This window comes from Plutella xylostella, chromosome 13 (genome assembly GCF_932276165.1).
Source record: "Plutella xylostella chromosome 13, ilPluXylo3.1, whole genome shotgun sequence".
In the NCBI taxonomy this organism is placed as follows: Eukaryota; Metazoa; Arthropoda; class Insecta; order Lepidoptera; family Plutellidae; genus Plutella; species Plutella xylostella.
Window position 1 is genome coordinate 2,105,560 of NC_063993.1, and position 23,594 is coordinate 2,129,153.

Below are 23,594 nucleotides of genomic sequence, written 5' to 3' on the forward strand. Positions count from 1 at the left end.
GGAGTCAGCGTTATTCTACTTGAATGATGTCGCGTTTCATTCGGTATAAGTAGTTTGTTTCAACTTTTTCAGATTTGCGTATGGGATTACGGTTCCATAAGTACTTACCTCTACCATTATTTACCACGAATACCACGATGTTAAATCCCAATAAACTACTGACACCAAATCATAAAACCATAATATACTTAATTTGGCCCAAAGATTGAATTAACTCTATCATTAGGTCACGGGCAAGGGTAACCCGTAGCAGTATTCAGTAACTACCTGCCTAACAACTGACTGACAATAGAACTTAATCGAAGTCAGTGTGATAGTCACCTCGTCAGACAATGCGTGTGTGTGTGTGTGTGTGTGCTGGGGGGTGGTATGGGCGGTAACATGTGTGTGGAAGGTCATGGTCATGGCGAACATGACTTTACAGCCTTACATGGCACAAAATGCACGCATGCATAATTAAATTAAGTACACATTTCTACAGTGGGGTTGCGGAGTGATTGAAGGGTTCCTTGGTTTAAACCTATTTAGATTAAATTTCTTATAAGCACTGTTTAGAATGCTAAATTGTCCGAATATCGGTGAAAACGAATGGTTCACTCACGAATGCAAAGTTGCATCTAGTGTTCTTTTGAGCCAAGAGTTAAGTACTTAGACCAGATGTTTCTAAGGGTTGTTCTTCATCAGAAATGTTGAAATTTCTCGTAGAATAACTTTTCAATCTTTTTAAATCGTGTAACGAGTAAGTACCAATAATTACGATTTGCCATTGGATTAACTCACAAGGTCTAGTTTAGTCAAATCCTGGTAAAATTAGCGTGAGGCGCTGTGCAAGCTGCTTAGTCAGTCGAATCTTGTGTGCTATTAATGTTGCTCCATATTGGATAATCATCACGCAGTTTGCGGATGCAAAGAAGAAAACACAATTATGTACTTAACTCAATTTCCTTTACAGCATACCTACTTAACTACATAGAAATAAAAATAAGCTACCGACCCACTCCTACCTAATAAGATACCTTTCACAACCTCATCCAAGAACCCATCATCCCAAAACCAACTCACTCTGCCTCGCTAGTCTCCAGCTGCTTCTGCATGGCTACGAGGAAGAAGTACTGCGACAGCCTCCACTCGCGGTCACTGGGCAGCACGAGGCGCTCCGCCTCGCTGGTGTCTCCGGGCTGGCGCGCCGCCTCCTCCTGCAGCAGCAGAGCCGCCAGCAGCCGTGGGTAGACCGCGAACAGGTTGCTGTCCAGCGAGTTGAGGGAGACCCACATAGCGCTCGGGTCGTAGGGCTCCGGCATTGTGATTGGTTCGGCTAGTGTAGGACCTTGTCAATTCTTTTTAAATTTAAGAGCCTTGCTCTTGTCGGTGTAGTTCCCGCCACCGCGGTGTATCACAAGCCAGTTTTTTCCACGATCTTTGCCTTGCTCTTAAGTTGTTCTACATAGCTTTCTCTTGGCCTCCGTCTTTCTCTCTTCCTTGTCAATAACTACAGATAATTCCTCTAAGGATCAAGGTTTTGTGTTTTAACTCATCACAAAGTTTATATCACTTTGAAATCGAAAGTGGAAATGTGCCGCGAGTGGCAAGAGCTTTTTGTTTGGAAGCTCGCCGCGCACTGAGCTTTGGCTCGCTAACACGGGCGCACTTGTTGAGCTTTTACAACCTTCGACGTTTAGCATCGTGACGAGACTAGCGTTCCCGGGGGCGTCATAATGACTGAGTATTAGTGTAATAGCTGCTGTTTGAAACAATTTGTTGGGTTTCCGATTGTTTGGCTAAATATAATAATATGTAGTTGGTAAGTACTTAGGCACTTACTTACTTAGGTACCTACATATACATAAATATTGTAATAGTTAACAAGTGAGGAGAAAATTAAACCCAAGTGCGTGTTGTTCAAAATGGAGGAGAATCACAGGTTGGTTTGCTGAGAGTGGCTGAGAGATTATAGGGAGACACTTGGAAGAATAATTTTATTTCCACAAGGAGTTTGGGCACATTGAAACCTCACCAAAGTATCTAAAAAAGAACAACTGTCCAGTAACAAAATGAGATGAAGATGAAAAGTAAAATAACGTCAAAGATTTCCCCCAACTGTCAGTCCCCGTTCCGTCATACCGTCACATTTTCAAGCCACATTTCATCCTCCAAAATGGAAGTTTACAAAAAAAATAGCCCTTTATAAGCCACAATGATTTCCCCGTGTATTCCGGAAGGCAGTGAGCTGTCGCAGCACTGACCCCCAGGCCTCACCCCCGCCCCCCTCACCCCGCCCCCGCAGCCCCCCGTCATGGTGGACAGTGATGAAAGCTTCACAGACCGCAGGAAACTCTTCAAGTCAGTGTGGAACTCTGGAACCGTTGCAGAAAGAAGGAATATCATCAGGTATTTTCAGTTAATTTCATACAGGTTGAAGAACCCTCTGGCTGATTTATTAATGCCATTGTATCATAATATGAAGTGGAGTTTCGAAATCCTCAGGCCTATTAGGTGCATTTCTTAAGTTTTAAAAGCGCAGACCTAATGCAGATAGCTTCTTATTGTAGGTAGAGAACCCCTGTAGGTTAACTCTGTACCTACCTACACTGTTAGGTGTACATTTGAATGAGAGCGACAATACGTATCGGTCAGTGACATTTCGTTCAGGACGATGCGGCTGGACACGTCTGGCGGCGGGCGGCGGCGGCGGGTGCGGCGCCTGCGCAGGACGAAGCGCGGCATCGGTGCCAGCCGCTACCTCGGCAGCGTCATACTTGTGAGTCTCTACGAGTTTACTTTTAATTTGTTTTTCTGGTGCTCTTTACCCGTGAGTCTATGTACCTATAATCGTTGCTTCGTCCACAGAATCCGTATTCCCGGACAGGCGTGAGGAAGAAGCGCCGTGGCACGGTGTACAGGCGGCGGCGCGCGAGCCGCGTGTCTCGCTACTACGCGTTGGCGGCGCGGGCTCCGTCCAAGCGGCGCCGCAGCGGGGGCCGCGCGCGCTCGCGCCGCCGGTCCGCCTCGCGCTCGGGCCCTGCGCGCCGCGTGCTGTCGCTGGCCGTGCGCAAGCGCCGCGCCCGCTCAACGCGCCGCCGCCGCGCGCCCTCCGCGCCCCGCGCCGCCTCCCGCCGCAACCGCACCCCCTCACGACCCAATGTAACCGAAGCTGGCGAGAAGATCATATACCCTAGATCGTATAACAATAATTAATAACTCTGTGCATAGTTAGCAAATTAAAATATACGTGAATTCAATATAAATTATATTTGAAACCGTGGTGGTTTTTGTCTGCAGGAAGGAACCTTGAAACTGCTAATCCAATGTGCTCATCGCTAATTTCCACAAAAACACATGGTCAAAATACAAGTAAAATAAAATTATTAAGTACTTTGAGAAAGTTTAAAACTGCCGCACTTTCTTCAAACCTTAGAATATTAATTTAAAACTTCTACAACCTTTCAAAATGACAATGCGTTTGACACATTGTTCACAGATTACTAAATTATCTGTTGCCAACACTAGTACTATCCTACCAAATTTAAATGATTTTACTAGTAAAATAATTTAGCCTGATTAGTACACTTTTTCATGAAGTTTCATAAAATATTAAAAGTTTTGTTTCGCAATTTTTTCTAATTTTCTTTTTGATTTGTTGGTTGTTTGCTCATCTTCAATGTCAATTTTAAACCAAAGATTCTGCGGTCCGCTTCAATAAAATGTGTACATAATAAACAAACAGCGTTATCGCTAAGTTTCCGTTGTTGGGTGGTGGTGCGTATCTTGCTGCGGACAGCGAGTGTTTACTGTGATGTTGTGGTGACCCCCGAGTGTTCGTGTGAGGCGGCGCGATGTCGGAGTACGAGCTGCAGTTCCAGGCGGACCTGGAGAAGGCGCAGGCGCTGAGCCTCGAGAGCCTGGCGCTGGACCAGTTCCGCCGGCAGAAGCAGCTCGCCAGCGGCGCCGGTTTGTACCACCCACCACCACCACCTCATTCATGCTTCAACCACACTGAGCCTCATGCTTCAACCACACTGAGCCTGTTACAAGTGTTTGTTTTGAAGTTTACAGGGCAATACCCTGCAACTGCATTTAGACTGGGCATGGGTAATGTAATCCATAGAAACACATTTGATTACACTGTATATATGTGTGCGAAGTTTGGTTTTAACCACAAATTATGTAAGAAGATTTATCAAAATTAATATTTTCATCCTTATCCCTATATTAAAGATAGGTTTACTATCTTACTCCTTGCGGAGTGAGCATGTGTGTGCGATTGTGCATGTATTACTGAAATGAGTTCAAGTAGTATGAATGGCCCTTTATTGTCTGAAAAGTTAATAAATGTTGAAACAGCAGTCATTAACACTTCAATAAAGATGATGCAGACTTGCTACAATTGATGCCCTAAATTTGGTTTTTGTACGAGTCAATTTACACAAACAATAAATGAAAACAATCATTCAGTTATCATGTGAGCACAACTGTTTAGAACAAAGAATACTGAGCTTCAACACCTGAATGATAAAGGCATCATTTCGTGTAAAAAATATTTCCAGGCGATCTCCATAAAAGCTCATCTTGATTTAATTTAAATCGGAATAATACATATTTTGTTAGTAATAATGTATTCTGTAAATTTTAAATGAAACATCTAGATCATAGAAACCAATACCCTGTATAAAATGCCATTATAATGTAGTTTAGTTACTCGCTGGTCAGTGGATGGGAACAGCTGTAGCTGATAACAAGCCAGTAGGAAGTTCCTCCGACAGCCCATTATGTGCTCTATCTATGAATGTTTTCCTATCATGAATGCTGTACATTTTGTTTGTAGAAGACAATAGTGCTCACATACAGCTAAAATTATATTGAAGCAATTTAGTACTATGCATGTTTGTTATGTGTCTGTTATAATTGGATATATGACTATATTTTTTGTGAGAAAAGAATTGCTATATTAATTTATATGGGTATGCAAGCTATGTTTGGATAAAAAGTGGGCACTTTTCACTCAGAGAACTCACTAAAAGGACACTCCCTTTTAGTGAGTTCTTTAACTAACTGAATGCTGGAAGTTTTATACTTATGCAATAATGAATGGTGTAACATAACATTAGAACTTCTAATACTCTAAATTTCTAAAATGGATCGTGCTCTATACTTATTGAAATCCATTCTATATCTCTTTAGATTTTTCTAGAACCAAATAAGTTACTTAGAACCCAATCATTTATGCCTTATGGCACTAATTAGAAGAAAAACCTTTTACTTCCTGCAGTGAGATGAAACTGTTATCAGTCTTATCTTATCTACTGGACGTATCTGTTGCTGCTCATTATTGTACAATGTATAGTGTGGATGGATGTACTGAGGCCTTATGCCATTAAATTATGAACTTCGTTAATGTAGTTACATTACTTAATTACTTTAAGAAATAACTCTTAATTAAAGTAATTGCTGCATTAAAATGATAAAAGTTATCTATTTTAAGAAATTTGATATAGTGTGATATACCTACTTTACTTATATGTTTAATCATTATTAGTTTAACTTTTTTGTGAAAGCAAAAGATTCTCTAGATGGATTAGAGAGAGAGAGAGAGAGATACAATTTCCAACCATGACCTTCCAATATCATAATGCACCTACCCAAAAATACCATTATGCACCTTATAATAAAATACATATAATAATTGTAGTTTACACCTTGTTTATTTACACTCAACTGTATTAAATTTCTGCGAATAAACAACAACAATTTATTTATTTATTTATTTATTTATTTATTTATTTATTTATTTATTTATTTATTTATCTTTACATAGACACAATAGATAACTAATATCTTGCATGATAACGGCAGGCGTGTCGGCCGAGCGTCGAGACAGCAGCGCCAGTCGCGAGCCGCCGCCCGCGCTGCCGCCGCCGCCGCGCAAGCCGCCGCGTCTGCACCACAGCACCAGTGAAGGCAACAGGTGCGATGGTCAACCTTTATAGTTTATCAAACTTATATAAATCCTATGTTGGAGAAGCTAAAAAGTGAATGTGTGTGTAACATAGGAGTATGTGTCTGACCTCACACAGACTGCCCGAAATACCAGTTTACTTCCATGGAAGGCTGCAACTGTCTGTATCAAGCTGCAAGTCCTAGGAGCCGATTCTCCCAAAACCCAATACAATTTCCACTGCTTCTGATTTGCCGGCCCCGGGAGCTTTTTTTCATGGTTTTTTTACCTTACCCTTTACCAATTTTGACAATTATCTAACACATACTTCTGCTATGTTGTCAGATCGTCCGGCACTAGTCCGGTGAAGGACGTGGACGCGGACCTGATCTCCTTCAGCAGCCCCACCAGCAAGGCGCCCCGCGACCTGCACGCCAACTTCATTGAGCAGATCAACAAGTGAGAACAAACGTTTAGAAAATTACATACCATTGATTTAAAGATGAAAATCTAATTTTGCAATAACAGCGACATGGTTTGACAAAGATAGCGTCAGTACCCGACGACGCCGACTATAGAGACCTGTGGAGCGAGCATAGGTTACCGTTTTGCTCAGCAGTGGTATATTTAAGAGGCTATGTGAATTAAAACATGCTACAGTTTGTTCTGAGAACTCCAAAAGTGAATAAAATAGTAATCGGACCACAGATAAGATACGAAATCAATTCGACGATAACCCTGATAGAGTCAAGCCGAGCTTAACAGCTGATTGACCGAAACACGTATAAACTAAGCAATTTTAAAATTCCAGATTGAGTCTGCAAGACGATGCTGCTAGCTCCCCAGGCGACCAATCACCGATGAACAACCAGTACTTCCCGCGCGGGGGGGCGCCGTACCCCCCCTACCAATACGCGTTCCCCCCTCCTTACCCCCCAGCGTACGCTGCCAGCACGCCTTACCCCACTCCTTACCCCATGCCGAGTCCTGTCCCATACCAGTACTATCCGCCGCCGAACGCGATGCCTCCCGACCAGGCAGGGTTTGCGGCGTCCCCTGTGTACCCCCCTCCGTATACTCTGACGCGGCTGGCGTCGCCGGCCCCCTACCAGGGGTATCCGCCGCCGGCGCCGCAATACCAGTACAATACTACTAATATGATATCACGACCCATTCGTCCCTCGTTGTACCCACAACTGCCGCAAGCGCATACGTACCCGGTTACGCCCGGGCAAAGTCTGGGCACACCCGGGCTGAGTCAGGTCTCATCCGGGCCGGGTCAGCTGACACCCGGGCCGGTGCAAGCGCCCCCTGCAGCTCCCGCTGCTATTAACAACGTGGCCCCGCCGGTTAAACCGGAAGCGGCGAGGGACTCCGTCGAAAGCAACAGCTCGAGAAAGTCTTCTGAAGTCAGTATCGCTGTAAGTTGAAATATTTTGTTTTATCCGAGAGAAGAATGGTAATTACAGTCGAATCCGGTCACGGTAGAGTTTGCATTAAGTATATGTAGAGAAGTGCCAATGACAGGTATCGAATCTGTAACGACCATCTTACCTAGAATCGCAGAAAGTTTTTCAAATATACTATTGAGATACAATAACCCTTGCTAGTTAACTTAACATTACACCGACAAGAGCCAGATCTCAATCCAGCTACCCCTGAGCTACTAAAAAATACTTACTCCGCTGGCTCAGCGACCCGAAGTGGATCTTGGCCTCAGACACAAGAAGTCGCCACTGGTCTATCCTGCGCAGTCGCTCCCCAAACGCCTGCCTGTAATTGGCGCAGACTTTATCGCTCCAACTGGTCTACAACCGCTTGGTACTCCAAGATTGGCCCTCTATACAACAATATATCACAATAATAAATACTATAAATCCGTGTTTAACTTTCAGTCCAACGAGTCAGCGGACGCACTAGGCAGCCTGCCTATCCTCCGCTCGCACAACCTCATCGACTTCGGTCGCGGGGGCGGCGCGGGGGGCGCGGGGGGCGCGGGGAGTGTGCGGGTGTCTGTGCTGGAGGCCTTCGACCCGCTGCTCACTGAGCAGGATAGTAGCGGTGAGTGTCGGAGTAGGGGCACTTTGGGTCTACTACGGGATTTAATGGAGAAATTTTCGTCATTGTTTCGGGTAGCAGTTTGGATGTGATAGCAGGGACACTGCCTTAGGGTGCTTACATAGAGACTGGGTTCCCTATATCTCCCCGTACCGGTAACCTGCTGTTTATCTTTCTGCTAGAGCATTTACCGGTTTTAAACCTCTCAGTGAGCGCTTTCAAGTTACCGGTACGGGTAGATACAGGGAACCCGATTCTTTATGTAAGCTCACTTAGTTTGAATACGGAACCTGTTCGTGGCCTACTGTGGTAGTTTTCTCTCAATAGGCCACATATTCTACGTATTATCCATTCAAGAAATAGCAAATGAAATTAAAATCTAAAGATTATACACAAAATAATTTAAACCTGACAACCCCTACTTTCAAACCACACCCCACACACTAACGCCCCAAAACCCTAATTCCAGCTACCCAAAGCATCTACATGGCCCCGAGCGAGTGTTCAAGCGTGTATGAAGAGTACGACCCACTTGACTTCCTGTACGGTGAGACGGAGATACGCGAGGCGCCGGTGTACGCGGCCGTGGGGCAGAGGGAGACGGCGATACTGCGATCGCCGCCGCCCAAGACCCAGCCCAGGGCCGCCACTGTGAGTGTCTATAGCTTGTTTAACTACCAGTTTCAATACTCTATCTACCGATAGCTGACCGTTACTTTCATACGATTTTGTCAAAATGCAACTTTATATGTGTCGTAATCGTATGAAAGTAACTATCAGTTATCGATAGATAGAGTATTGAAACTGGCAATTATACATGTCGCAGGCATCTGGTTTAATCTCCTGTTTGATTGAACCACTAGCCCGTTCATTTGATGGCGCTATTCAGTTGTATGACTAAAGGACAACGCGTCAAGTCGTTGATTGTAACGTTCGACGTCTTGACTGAACGTCATTCAATGAAGTCGTTGAATGGGATATAGTATAGCAACTTTGTAATGTCTGGTTAGGGTGAACATGACCAGACAAGAGTCAACAAAAAGACTTTGTTACAAAGCTTTTATCTCACAAATTAACTAAACAATAACAATAAACGTACTTTCATATTATTGTTCATAATTATCCAGCTTCGCCACATTTTTTTCTTTGAAACTATCCGCCCACGGCGTAATAATAGGTAAATCCGTGTTGTCACACTATTTTAACACAAATTACGCACTTTAAAGTTAATTTATTTGCAAAAAACTATCAATATAGGTGCTTTTTGTGTCAGCTGTTAGCTGTTCGACGCCATATTTGTTTTATTCACCACCTGACTGATTTTAAGTCAGCTAACTAGTTGGACGTTTTGTGACGCTTGTACAATCAACGTTCGGCCTAGTCATACAACTGAATAGCGCCATCCAATGAACGGGCTAGTGGTTCAATCAAATAGGAGATTAAACCAGATGCCTGCGACATACATATGACGTTTGATTGACCGATGCTTATGCCAGGTAAATGAACCTAATTTTCCCGTGAAAACGAAAACATTACAAATAAACTGTGGGGATTTTACAGCTGTCATAAGGCTCATGTTATATTTTACAATGTACAGGGAGTTTATTATAGTTATTGTTGAATAATAGTTGATGTTTTTATTTTCCAGAATAAGCTGTACGACTGTATAGTGAAGGTGACAGAAAAGACGTATGACAGTGAACATAAGGCGTTTTTGAAAATGGTGCTCGACGTCAGAAGTAAGTTCATTGTGTGTTTTGGTAAATCAATAAATATAAAAAATCTGTCTTCGAGCAGATGCAAGAAACATAACAGAACAGAGTACCTAAGGTCAATTTAATGGGTTCTACTAGATTGCTTTTTACTCTCGTTTTATGAGATGGAAGGGTGCCATGTCACTATACAAATATAGTGACATGGCATCCTTCCATCTCATAACCTTATTTCAAACATACTCTATTTTGGCATCTTAGGCCGTATACAGGCGCTGACCGGTGTCAACATTTTGTCTGTATGCGGCCCAAATTAATCAACAATTAACCTTGCTCCTTAGTGTTGTACCGAAGAATTATTTTGATCTACTCGGACACAGTATTACAATCCATTTACTTCACCACCTTATTTTTACTAACAATTAATCATTACTCCCACCCACAGAAGAGTTCCCCTACTCCGACACTGCGACCAATCCGGGCTACGTGGTCGCCGGGCGGTCGGACTCGCGCTACCCCGCCAACACCAGCATCAAGCTGCAAGTGCACCCTGAAGGAACCCAGGAGCCCATCGCATTCACTTCCGACGGTATGGTTCGCCTTTTTGTCACAAAACTATCTATATCGCTATCGTCTATGGAGCTAAAACGATTTTATTGGTGCTATAATGATCGATTTTATGCTAAATAACTTTCACCTTTGTACACGAATCTCACATGAAGCGACGCCATTTTACGCTCTTATCTCTGCTTTCATCTAGAGCAGAAAATTACACTAAATGCCATAAGCTGCTAGTTGTTCTTCTAATTGACCTTCTTAGGCATCCAGGCCATACGGATAACATTAAAGTACAAAAAAAATATTACAATAACACCCGTGGTTCACTCATGCAGCATGATATCAAATTTACTTGTTTTTGTTCCGAAAAGTATAAGAAAGCAGCATGTAAAAATTCGTTAAAATTAAATAATACTAAAAATAATCATTGTTTTCAGTGGAATCGACGGTGGACCACGTCATTCTGACGGTGGTTTGCTCCCTGGACGAAGAGGTCACGGACATGTCTAATTTCATGCTGAGAGTAAGTTTTAACTGTGATTACATTTTTGTTCTTATTGTTTGTCAGAAGAATGACAGCTCACGACATTCAAATGGAACCTTCCATTTATGAATATGTAACGATTGTTATTTATATAATTCTTACATTGGCCTAAAGATGAATTCTACTAAAGTAAAGGTAAATAATTTTGTTAAAAACCTACCTTGGTTTGCCCATATTTTAACCGTAACTTATTTTTTTTTAAGAAATACTCCCTTTGTGTTCGTAATCGAAACGTTAAAAAAATATTTCAATCTAGTTCTCACCCCTTACCCCCTCACAGGTATGGGGAGCCAACGAGTACCTCCAACCAGGGTCATCCCTAAGCGAATACGACTACGTGCGAGAATGCGTCCGCCTAGAGAAGGACGTGCGACTCTGTCTGCACTCTTCTATCGACAGGGAACTGGCCAGGACAGAGCGGGACGACGCTATGGCGCAGCATATTACACTTGATGATCTGATGCCTAATGTGGGGACGCCTGTGCTGACGTTCGATAACTTGTCTATATTGTTGGGTGAGTGTTGGGTTGGTATTTTAAGGTATTAGGTCATCTCTTATGGTGTAATTAACTAAGGCCGTATACAGAAATAAAGCTGGCAACTAATTAGGTTTCCGTATCTACTATAATACTTACGGCCCTGTCTGCTCTATCTTCCAGAGACATTTAAAGCCTAGTGCATTGAACCACCATATTACCTAAGTAATAAACTAATTACACACTATTACTTACGGAATCGCATGCTCTCCCTTCTTACAGTATTATGTTTATCTTCTTCTGCAATAATAATTTGTTGTGTATGTTGTGGAACCAATGAAATAGAATAGATATTCTTTATTATAAAAAAATACAAAAAACTTAATCTAACACATATATGTACAAATGGCGGTCTTATCGCTTAAAGCGAGTTCTTCCAGACAACCTTTGGGTGGAAGGTTAGGGGACCAACTTCCAACTGTACCGCCACACAGCTAAATGTCACCATTTACCCTCTGCTGGTCCCCGCCTGCGATACTTTCCATTAACATTGGGGCTTGTTTTCATCTTTTTAACGTGCAGTCGGGTTTTTTGTTTGTTTATAGTTATATTTTTTTATTATGTGTTATAATCGTTAGATAGCTACTGACAAGCTATCGTTAGATAGAGTATTGAAACTGGCAGTAAGTAGAACAACAACAACGCATTATTTATCAATTATCTGGTCTCCCTTCCAAAGACGCTGGAAGCTTTCCCATTACGTGGGGGTTGTGGGCATTAAGGGGGAAGGCCCATCTCGCGTTCTTCATTACACACTATTACTTACGGCACCGCATGCTCTCCCTTCTTACATATCACTTCCTCTTCCAGAGACCCTCGAGGGCGAGCTCTCCCGCTGCGTGGGCGTGGCGGGCACTAAGGGCCCATCTCGCGTTTTTCATTACACACTATTACTTACGGTATTAACTGCTCTCCCTTCCAGAGACCCTCGAGGGCGCGGAGGGCGCGTGCTCGCCAATGAAATAGAATAGATATTCTTTATTATACAAAATTACAAAAAACTTAAAGCGAGTTCTTCCAGACAACCTTTGGGTGGAAGGTTATTTTGATATAAACGCTTCATCTATCTATCTATCTATAACTCTCTCTTCCAAGAGTTGACCTATTATTGTAAATCATATTTAGCATTAAGTATTTTCTGAATAAATATTCTATTCTATTCTTCCAGAAACCCTCGAGGGCGAGCTATCCCGCTGCGTGGGCGTGGCGGGCGCGGAGGGGTCGTGCCCGGCGGGCGCGGCGCTGCAGGCGGTCAAGGCGGTGGTGGCGCTGGCGGGAGCCGAGCCGCTGCACGTGACGCGCGCGTTACAGGCGTTCGCGCACGCCGCCGCCAACAACGTATGTACAGATGACGACGTGTGTAGAGATAAATAAATAATAAATATGTGATAACATAACACACACGGCCATCCGACCCCAAGCTAGGCAGAACCTGTGTTATGGGTGTCGGACAGCTGATATATCTACACAAATACATAGATAGATAGATACTAAATATAAATATCAACACCCAACACCCGAGTACAAATGTGTTTAAACAAATATCTGCCACAGCCGGGACTCGAACCCGGGACCTTCGGCTCAGTAGTCAGGGTCACTAACCACTACGCCATTCGGTCGTCAAGGCGGTCAAGGCGGTGGTGGCGCTGGCGGGCGCCGAGCCGCTGCACGTGACGCGCGCGTTACAGGCGTTCGCACACGCCGCCGCCAACAACGTATGTCACTTAATAATATAATATAATAATATAATATGTGGGGACATCTCGCACACGGCTATCCGACCCCAAACTAGGCAGAGCCTGTAATATGGTACTTGTCTCCACACGCTACATTTAGATAGGTGGCTTCACATTAGGTTGACAGGCCAAACATAGGCGGATGTCACCCGCGCGCTGCAGGCGTTCGCGCACGCGGCCGCCAACAACGTATGTACATATGACGACTTGTGTAGAGATGACGACGTGTGTAGAGATGACGACCTGCAGGCCCTCGCACACGCGGCCGCCAACAACGTATGTCACTTGTCTATTCTATTCTATTCTCTGTGGGGGTGTAAGTACCTGCACCTGGCTCTCTCGAATGGAACCGTTGTACATATCCCCAAGGTCTAAACTGCCTTCCTAAGCTTGTACCATTTTCCCACCACGCTGGTCCACTGCGGGTTGGTGGGTTCACATATGTAGATGTGCTAGATCTAGATATGCAGGTTTCCTCACGATGTTTTCCTTCACCGTAAGAGCGATGGTATACATTGTACTTATACTCTAATTTTTGATTCCGCGGAATTCTGACATTTCATCAGTCATACCACTAAAAAAGCTCTTCACCGAAAAAAGGTAAAATTAGGATCCATTTAAGGGCAATATTTTTTTTAATGTTTTCATAGAAAAACACAAATCTAAATATTTACTTGCTCAAGTGAAGTAGGTAATACAAAAATAACAAATATTTCAATACTAGCTGTTGCCACGAGCTTCGCTTCACCTTAATTAGTTTTCCCGTGGGAATTCCGCGATAAAAAGGCTACTTTTTATCGCGGAGTTCCCTGGATTAACACATAAGCTATTATGTGTTAATCCAGGGTGTCAGCTAACTCCATTCCAAATTTCATTAAAATCGGTTTAGTTGTTTTGACGTGAAGAAGTAACAAAGGTACACACATACATGCATACACACATACTCACAAACTTTCGCATTAATAATATTAAGTAAAATCACGACTCACGACCATTGTATCGAATTAATTTTAATTACTTTATTTTATTCTTTAGCATGGCATCACTTGCCACTAAATTCAGGGATAACAAACCTTTTTAATCGATTTCAAATAAAAGATTCTCAATTCGGTAAGTACATAATATGTTCGGTATATAGGGAACTGCACCATATTAACATATGACAATCCATTAAGCCTAATAAACAAATATGTTTTTTTTATTGTATAAGTATGTTTATATGTTTGTTGGTATGTATGTTTGTCCACGAATATCTCGGAAACGATTGATCCGATTGTTACTATTCTTTTTTAGAATTCCGTACCTGAAAAGGAAAAAGGAACCCTTATTGTTGTCCGTCTGTCTGTCACCACCCTTTTTCTCAGAAACGGTTAAAGATATCAAGCTAATATTTCATATAGATGTACGTACATAATGATGAAATTAAAAGGAAAAATATCTCAGGTAAGTAGACTTGTATGGAACTCTCAGTGCTCGAGTCCAACTGGCACTTGGCCGGTTTCTTATCGTTGACCATTCGCGTTGTGATAGTTTGTTGATTTTTATAAACGTTATGGAGCCACAACCTGGCCCTTCCCAGGAAGCGGCCCCATCTGACAGAGCACAAGAGTCAGACTTTCTCTCTCCCAGTAAGAAGCGTCCTCGTGGTTCTTTAGCGCCTAACGTAAAGACCATCATTCTAAATATTTAAAAATATAATAGGTATAGAAAATTGTCCGGATACAACTGATATTCAGACTCGTATTGAAAAAAGTACCCAGCCAAAAAAGGTTTGTGATCTCTGACATGTCAAAAATTGATAACTGTCAGAGTTCCGTGAGATAAAAGATTAGAGATTAAGTTAAAATAACTCATTCGTACATGTCAGCGCCGGGATTCGAACCCGCATCTCAGGCGTGAGAAGCGGGTGCTTACCCGACTGAGCTACATTGGCGGATGACTTGCAACACTGAGTTAAAGCCGACTAACGGCACGCTTGCCGTTTGCTGGCGATTTCATGTGAAGGCGCTCATAGGGAGATGTCACTCATGCCGTGCCGCTAAAAACCTTGTATGAATCTACTAGAGTGAATGAATCTCTTATACAGCGTTTCATCAAATAAGACATCTGACACAAACAAAAACGATTCGAATGTAATAAGAGTTTTGACAGATGTCGTATTCGGTGAAACGGTCTATAAGACATGACCTTTATCTGGACACTCTAGAACGACTACTAGCTACAGCTACGTTCAGAAAAGTTTGTATTATCTCATACTCAACAAACCTAATCATACACCTTTTCCCCCACAGGGCACATCCCTAACCCCCGAAGTAATCTCCGAGCGAGGCGACTACGCGTCAGTCCGTCTGCGGTCTAGCACGGCGCGCGAGGCGGTCGCCGCCGCCGCCAGTAAGCTGCGTGACGCCGTGCGAGGCCTGCTGGCGTTGCATGCGCGCTCGCATATCACTGATTTTAGATTGGCCGAGCCGCCGTATTATACGCAGTTGGATCCAGCTAGTGAGTGTGCTTATATGTTACTCGTTTCAAAACGTCAGCAATGTTAAAACAGATTTTAAGCTAGTCTTTAAAAAAATAGGAATGTCGACGACGTATGCAGAAAATGTGTCATATAACGGGGTGACTATACAATTCCTGGGTGGTTATTCTAGCTTTTACGAAGGAGAGCTGTCATTCAATCGGTACGTTAAATGTAACGCGATCGCTTCGATACTACGTTCTTCGTAAACTACAGTGACATCTCAGGAGCACACATATGTATAATGTAACTATTAATTCCTACAGGTTTTTTTTAAGGCAAAGCGCATCTCTTTGGCAACAGCTATGATCTCCGTCTCCTCAGATGCGTAACTATTAATTCCCACGGTTTTTTAATGGCGATGCGCACCTCACCGGCAACCGCTTCTATTATTATAATATTGTTTAAATGATCTATCATTTCCGTCTCAACAGACGCGGTCCCCAGTAACACGGTGCACGAGAGCACTCTGGTGTGCATAGAGGCGGTCCACTCCATCCCGCCGTGTCTGCAGCATGAGGAGCATCTGTTCCTGGCGCAGGTGAGGCATTGTGACTGTTTGTGAAGGCCTAGCATGGGGCGCAAGACGCGCACGTCGAGACGTGACAAAAGTTTTCCGTCGGGCGCTCTCGGGCGGCTTCGAGAGCGACGGAAAACTTTTGGCAGGTCTTGACGTGCGCATGTTGCGCCCCGTGCTAGGCGTTCTGGCACTGGCGAGTCACTGACTCAACACTCCTAAAAAGATTGTTGACAAGAATCGTCAGTGTTTACTAACTTGGGAATACCCAGCTTGACCCCTACTTCACGAATATTGTAATTTCGTTGAACAAAAAAAAAATATTTATTGTTTAGAATGACCTCCAAGTTAACCCCTTTCGACCTACTTTACCACTTTTGTTACATTAGATATGTATATTTTTATCAATGTATTTGTCTGTGTACATTGTCAGATATTCCACGGCACGCGTGCCATATCGCGCGTGGCGTCGACACAGCCCTGCCAGCTGGACCAGGGCGGCTTCTACCCGAGGATCATCGCCGACACCTGGTCAGTACAATCATCATCATCAAGTATGTTAAGATAAATAAATAAATTTTTAAAAAAAACATCATCAGCCTGTAATCAGTCTTTCTCTAGGAGCGCCACAACGCTATTCGCTACATCCGTTTTACATATTTTGATAGCTGACTGAGTACGGTCGAATTACCCACCCAATTTTTTATATTATTCTTCCCCGAGCATTATAAGGTCTTGACATTAATGATTCATATAAAACTGGTAGTGGGCCTGTATGCCATTCACCAGCAGACTAATATTATGACTACCGATTTGAAATTGACGAATTGTAGGTCTAATAAACAACAAATTGACTTGTATTAATGACATCGCAATGGCGTAATTTTCACCACTTTTCGGCACTTATACTAACATGCTCAAATCGATCCCTTCAGGTTAAACCTAGAAGACGTGCCTATTAGCAGTCTCCCGCGCGAGTCCCGCCTCGTCCTCACCCTCATCGGGCGCTCCCGGCGCGACCAGTCCGGCGACCAGTCGAGCGACCAGTCCGCCGACCAGTCGGGCGAGCAATCCGCCCAGTACGAACAGACGGAGCTGGGCTGGGCGGCGCTGCCGATGTTTCATCATGACCTGTGAGTGTGTTGTAGATACTAAATGATTAGGGGCGCATTTAAGACGTGACAAAAGTTTTCAGTCGCGCTCGCTCTTGAGGCTGCGCGATGCAAAACTTTTGTCACGTCTTAATTGCGCCCCGTGCTGGCCCTTCTAGGCGATTTTACTATATTGTATATTCGATTTATTAGCGCTTCGATGGAACTACTTACTAAATAACAATATCTTTCACCTTTGGACCTCATCTGACACCATACCTCATTACCACATAGTTGCTCCTTGATCGTCCTGCAAATGAACTAATAACTGTGTAAAATAAATGAAATACGTACGTGTCTAAATGTTGCTTTATCTTTATCTGTAAGGGCGAGACTCCATTGCCGTTGCCGCAACGTAACAACGCATGCCATTGTATGCTACATCTGCGTTCTTAATACCAACTTAATCAAACTATTGTATCATTTACAGTATGCTGGCATCAGGCAGCTACCTGCTCCCGCTGTGGCCGCGCTCCGCCGACAAGCGCCTGGGACCCGCCCCCCCGCTGTACCACGCACCCCCCGGGCCTCACCCCCTCGTTAATATAGGTAACTAGCTGTTCCCGCGCGCTTCGCTTCGCCTTAAAAAGCTTTCCCGTGGGAATTCCCGGATAAAAAGTAGCCTATGTTCTTTCCCAGGGTCTAGACCGTGTGTATACCAAATTTTATTCAAATCCGTTCAGTAGTTTTGGCGTGAAAGAGTAACAGACAGACAGACAGACAGACAGACACAGTTACTTTCGCATTTATAATATTAGTTAGGATGTATGTATATCCCATTCCACGCGGAAAGACATCAGATACAATCAAAAACTACCCTTATTCAAATGTAATAAAGGTCCTGTCAGATGTATTTCCCCGTGGAATGGGATATACATGAGTGTGTTTATGGTTACAGAAACTTATTAGCTCGGCCTTTTGCCCTATTAGAGGTGTAACGCTCGCAACAATGGCGTCGCGTGGTTTTTGTCGCGTTCCATTTTTGCTCTACCCTAAACCACTAAGAAGACATTATTTGTATGATAATAAACAATGAGGGTAGCGGAACCTGATAGCTATAAGTATACTGACCAACGCTACCTGGTACAGTTCAGGTTAGCGCACATGCACTCTGCTAAGTACTAATAACCCCTTAGTCCTAGTCACTACGGTACTATAATCCCCCTCTCACTCCACAGAGATACCCCTATACGCGCACAACGGCGTCCGCTGGCACTGCCCCCCCGCCCCGCCCGCCCCGCCGCCGCCCGCCTTCGACTCTCTCGACGCCCATACCCAGTGTCAGTTGCTGCATCTGATAGAACAGGGGCCTTATCAGAAGATGCCCACTGAGTGCCGTGAGGTAAGTTCAATAATGATAAGATAAGATGTTCTTTATTCTTACACAAACAACATAGACAAAATTACCCAGTGTCAGCTGCTGCATCTGATAGAGCAGGGGCCTTATCAGAAGATGCCCACTGAGTGTCGCGAGGTAACCTACAATAATGATCTAGTTTCATTCTAGTTTGGAGTTCGAATATTCTTATTTTTCTTCCTGTCGGTGGCAATGGCAACTATGGTGTTAATTATGGTTAAAATTTATTTTTGTTATAAGCCACCATTCTAAAGCGTCATGATAAAATAGCATATTGAAGTCATGAAACTATCGGTCACTGTGCAGGTGATTTTTCCCTATAAAGGCCAGGCGGCCGGTGCTCAGTCGTTCGGTAGCCATCACAGAGGCAACACCTCCCGATTTACATGTAAAATTAAGGTTATGTTGTAAATAAATATAAACAGGCTGTTCGGGCTCATGGACCGGCATTTTTTTTTTTTTTGTAATGTTATCTGCAATCAACCCCTTGGTTATAAGCAGATGAGTTGTCCATAAACTCACTGTATTGAAGTAGTCCTTCATCAAGGAAAACTTCATTTGTTTATTAGGCTACTGCCTTTCTTTTATATTTAATATGCATCGTCGTTTTAGGCGCTTTGTGTAGCTTGGCTGGAGAAGTTGTGTAGCCAGTGGGTTTGGATGGTTCACTAGCCGATCCTTGTATGACTTTTCAAATCTCTTTATTTCCTCTTTCACTGTAGTCATTTGAAGATTATCATGCAGCTCATTTGTAGTCAAAAACCAGGGTGCATTTGACACACTCTTTAGGATAGCATTTTGGGCTCGTTGTATGATGTTGATATTGGATATTGAAGCAGAGCCCCACAGCTGTATCCCATAGGTCCATATCGGCTTGATGATAGTGTTATACACAAGGAGTTTATTATCCAAGGACAGCTTAGAGTTCTTGCCAAGTAGCCAGTATAGGCTTTTAAATTTTTTGTTCACCTCATCCCTTTTGGCTTTTATGTGTTTATTCCATAGTAGCTTACGGTCCAGTTGCATTCCTAGGTATTTAACACTATCTTTGTGAGGAAGTATCTGGTTTCCAAGAGAGACTGGTGGGCAGTTTTCTTTTCGAAGAGTGAAAGTTACGTGAGTGGATTTGGACGCGCTTGCACTAATCCTCCATGTTTTAAGCCACAGGTCAATACTGTCCAGTGCTTCTTGCAGTTTTTCTGATGCAACAATGGGGTCTCGGTCACTCGCTAACAGGGCAGTGTCATCTGCAAATGTTGCTGTAGTGACTCCAGGTGTTTCAGGCAGATCAGCTGTGTAAATTGTGTAGAGCACGGGGCCAAGTACTGATCCTTGGGGAACACCGGCTTTTAGTTCGTAGAATTCTGACGTGCAATCAGACTCTCTAACCTGGAACAATCTATCTGACAGGTAAGATTCCAGGAGGCCAAAAAAGTTATGTGGAAGCATCATCTTTATTTTGCATAGCAAGCCCTTGTGCCACACTCTATCGAATGCTTGCTGGATATCTAGGAATGCAGACGAACAATATTCCCTTTGCTCTAGTGATTTCCTTATTTTGTCACACACTCGATGCACTTGTTCCAGCGTAGAGTGGCGTTGGCGAAAACCAAATTGATGCTCCGGGACAATTTTTCCTTCTAGTATTGGTCTTATTCTAGATAGTATCAGCTTTTCCAGGAGTTTAGACATAATAGGCAGCAGGCTTATAGGTCTGTATGATGCAGCTTGATCTTCTGGTTTTCCATATTTGTGTATCATAATGATTTGAGATACTTTCCAGTGGTTAGGGAAGTATTCCAAATAGAATATTCTGTTGAATAGCACTGTCAAGAATACAATGGCCTTTTTAGGCAGCTCTAGAAGGACTTTTTTGTCAATGAGGTCGTAACCTGGTGCTTTCCCGTTTTCCAGTCTCCGTATTTCTTTCCTTACTTCGGAGGGAGTAGCTGACTTGACTGGTAGCTCGAGTTGGAATTCATGGCTCAGTGTTTCATTTATGATGCGATCGTCATGACTGGGGTCCGGCCGATTTGGTACGAACACTGCAGCGAGGTGTGCAGCGAATGCGTCTGCCTTCTGTTTGGAGGTTCTCGCCCACTGGTTTAGTTCATCCCGTATCGGTGGTTTCACATTATGAGGTTTATTGTAGTTTTTGGTGGCTTTCCATAGAGAATAGTTTGTATCTGCCTTCGCTGTTAATGATTCTAGTTTTGATTGGAATGTTTTGTTTTCTAGTTCTGTAATATGTTCTTTTAGCTCACGACTCATTTTGTTAAAGGCGGTTTTGTCGTCTGGATGTCGGCTGTTATGCCATATTCTGCGAAGACGTCTTTTTTCAAGAATCATATTTTTTATTAACGCCGATAGATTTTTGGACTGTTTGTGTACTCTTTCAGTAAAGTGAGTAAATCGCCAGCATGCATTTTGGATAAGGTTGGTTATGTATCTTGTCGCTACTTCTATATCATCACTGTTTTTGAGTTTCATTTTGAGATTTATGTTTTCTTCTATGTAGTTTCGAAAACCGTCCCAGTCTGTCTTTTCATTGTATAGTCTTTCAGCAAACTTGCGGTTGGTTATGGGTGTGTTTAATGTAAGAATTACTGGCGTGTGATTAGATGAACCATCTAGGCTTGATTCTGGTTGAAGGTGTAACGTGGACAAGCCGCGAATTACAAAAAAATCAATGAGATCTGGTCGCTTATTGGGGTCTGTTGGCCAGTGAGTTGGTTCGTTTGATGACAGTGTAGTTAATTTTAAACTGTCAATAGATTTTTTGAGTTCTCTCCCTCGAGTTGTTATCAGTCTAGATCCCCAGTGAGTGTGTTTCGCGTTCCAGTCACCTCCAGCTATGAAGCGAGGGCCGAGGGTAGTAAGATAATCTTTAAACCTCGATTCATCGATTTTGTGCTTGGGAGGGCAATATACAGAAGATACATTGAGATATCCGCCTCTCTGTTGAATAGCAACAGTACTAGCCTGTATTTGTTCCGTGCAGAATGACGGCAATGGGTAGTGCTTGATGCATGACTTTATTAGGACAGCTGTACCACCATGTGCTGTTCCATCTGGATGGTTTGTATGGTAAACATTAAATCTCGGTATGGAAAAGATAGTATTTTCTTTAAAGTGAGTTTCAGAGATCAGCAATATGTCAATATGGTTAACGTTTATAAATGCCTCCACTTCTGATTTATTTGGTGTGAGGCCATTTATGTTCCATGTGGCAATTTTTAGAGCACTCATTTTGTCATTTGTTGGACGAGCGTGGCTATAAGACCGACTAGGGTACTTATCTGTTGAAGGAGGGCATCAATCTTTTCAGATTGTTTAGCGATGAGTTCATGTAACAGATTTGATGTTTTGATGTCTTCAGTTTCGACAGGTCTGCCTTTAACACAGTCCGAGTATTTTTTCTTATGGTTGCTGGGTGGTTGGTCTTCAAGTTTTGAGCCTGATTCAGTTGTAGGATGATTGTCTTCATGATATTCGCGTCTATTAGTTGTCATTGCTGGTGGCTTTACAAATTCAGCAAGAGCTGGTTGATTGGGCTTTTTTAGTCTTCTTTTGATAATTTCTTGGTAAACAGAACATCCCTTAAAGTTCGCCGGGTGGTCACCTAAGCACAAGGCGCATGTTGCTGGTGTGTTCCGGTCCTGTTTTGTACACTCTGATGTTTCGTGATTCTGAGCGCACTTGACACAGCGGTATGGCCTAAGACAGTTATTTTTACTATGGCCGTACTGCTGGCAGCGCTTGCACTGAACTACAGTATTTTGTTTTCTTGGTTGTTCTATGGACACTACTGTATTGTATATGTAGCGTATGTCCTTCACACATTTGTTATTTTTGCTGGGCTCTAGGTTTACGAAAAACGTAGAAGTTGGTTTTTTTATCTTGGCCTACACGGGCATTGATGACAGGGCCTCGCACCTTGTTCCCAGTTTTTTCAAGTTCTTCCACAATTGCATCATGTGGGGTAGAATGATGAAGATTTTTTATTACTATTCTGAAGCACTTTTCTTCCTTTCTTGTGAATGTATGTCCGATAAGGTTGTTAGCTCGGACCACTGACATGAGGTTTTTGTAGGTTTCGACTGTGTTACAGGTTACTCGCAGCTGGTTCTTAGTGATTATCTTAAGGTTGAAGTCACTTCTGGATATTACAGATTCTATCAGGTCAGACAATTTTCTGATATCATCTATACCATATAGTATGAGTGGAGGTGGTCGGCTTTCCCTCATTGGGTTAGGTTTTACACCTGCGGCTACTTCCTTAGCATCAACAGGCAAATCAGTAAACCTATTACTTGTAGGTGTTGTTGGTGGTGAAACGGAATGTGAGATTCTCTTTCGCTTTGTTGTTCTCAATGGCGGTACTCTTTGCCATTCAGGTTGCTGAGTGGGTATTTCTTGTACATCATTATCCATATCTTCAGTTGATAGCAGTCCTTGGGAGATTCCTGACATTTGTACTTCCATAGATTTAGCTGCATTGTCTTTAGGCATAGTAGTGGAATCACTCAAGGTTCTGTTTTGTGTATTTTTCAACAAACTTGGATGAAATACTTATTGCACAAGTTTCCTATGAGAAGGTCTGATAGGGGGGTCCCCATCTGCATCCCCCGGGCCCCCTGCACACGACATTTCATATTTTTTTTTATTAGTGAGATTTAATGTTTTGGTAGATTTTTATTTTTCTAGGTTGGCAACATTATTTTATTTTTATTAAAAAATGTAGGGTAGATTGACAGAATTAAATGTGGGTAGAAAATTAATTTGGCACTGTTAGATGTCACTCGCGAAATTATTTCACTGTATTTTTGTCGAAAAACAATGATTCACTCGCGGATAACAATATCAGATGGTTTCCAAATGTTTATTTCCACTTTCACACTATTTACAGATCAAAATATAGCTTTTTGACACAAAAAACTGAAATAAAATGCACGCGCAAGATTGCTTGTGATGA

General features: G+C 42.9%; 2 protein-coding genes across 11 annotated transcripts in view; both read left to right on the plus strand.

The window, feature by feature from the left end:
* Nucleotides 1-2,056: 2,056 nt before the first annotated feature.
* Nucleotides 2,057-3,257, plus strand: LOC119692263 (protein SON). Of its 3 annotated transcripts, none has more exons than XM_038112183.2 (3): nucleotides 2,057-2,388; nucleotides 2,596-2,758; nucleotides 2,848-3,257. In XM_038112183.2, the coding sequence occupies exons 2-3, from the start codon at nucleotides 2,654-2,656 to the stop codon at nucleotides 3,193-3,195; spliced, it is 453 nt and encodes a 150-aa protein (XP_037968111.1). In that variant the 5' UTR covers nucleotides 2,057-2,388; nucleotides 2,596-2,653; the 3' UTR covers nucleotides 3,196-3,257. The 3 variants fall into 3 exon arrangements, with proteins under 3 accessions (XP_037968111.1, XP_037968109.1, XP_037968110.1); XM_038112181.2 differs by having other exon boundaries at nucleotides 2,061-2,388; nucleotides 2,635-2,758; XM_038112182.2 differs by having other exon boundaries at nucleotides 2,061-2,388; nucleotides 2,650-2,758.
* Nucleotides 3,258-3,576: 319 nt separating this feature from the next.
* Nucleotides 3,577-23,594, plus strand: part of LOC105392978 (phosphatidylinositol 4-phosphate 3-kinase C2 domain-containing subunit alpha) — a 46,007-nt gene continuing 25,989 nt past the window's right edge. For 4 of the 8 annotated variants that reach the window (XM_048625143.1, XM_048625147.1, XM_048625145.1 and 1 more), the window contains exons 1-18: nucleotides 3,578-3,948; nucleotides 5,848-5,962; nucleotides 6,278-6,391; nucleotides 6,744-7,353; nucleotides 7,828-7,993; nucleotides 8,460-8,641; nucleotides 9,639-9,729; nucleotides 10,148-10,291; nucleotides 10,698-10,783; nucleotides 11,085-11,319; nucleotides 12,509-12,588; nucleotides 12,966-13,055; nucleotides 15,368-15,575; nucleotides 16,029-16,135; nucleotides 16,545-16,642; nucleotides 17,047-17,244; nucleotides 17,693-17,811; nucleotides 18,441-18,604. In XM_048625143.1, the coding sequence (XP_048481100.1) occupies nucleotides 3,834-3,948; nucleotides 5,848-5,962; nucleotides 6,278-6,391; nucleotides 6,744-7,353; nucleotides 7,828-7,993; nucleotides 8,460-8,641; nucleotides 9,639-9,729; nucleotides 10,148-10,291; nucleotides 10,698-10,783; nucleotides 11,085-11,319; nucleotides 12,509-12,588; nucleotides 12,966-13,055; nucleotides 15,368-15,575; nucleotides 16,029-16,135; nucleotides 16,545-16,642; nucleotides 17,047-17,244; nucleotides 17,693-17,811; nucleotides 18,441-18,604 (2,922 nt within the window). In that variant the 5' untranslated portion in view covers nucleotides 3,578-3,833. Of the gene's footprint in view, nucleotides 3,949-5,847; nucleotides 5,963-6,277; nucleotides 6,392-6,743; nucleotides 7,354-7,827; nucleotides 7,994-8,459; nucleotides 8,642-9,638; nucleotides 9,730-10,147; nucleotides 10,292-10,697; nucleotides 10,784-11,084; nucleotides 11,320-12,508; nucleotides 12,679-12,965; nucleotides 13,056-15,367; nucleotides 15,576-16,028; nucleotides 16,136-16,544; nucleotides 16,643-17,046; nucleotides 17,245-17,692; nucleotides 17,812-18,440; nucleotides 18,605-23,594 lie in introns of all 8 variants that reach the window. The other 4 variants (XM_048625150.1, XM_048625144.1, XM_048625149.1 and 1 more) reach the window with 3 other exon arrangements.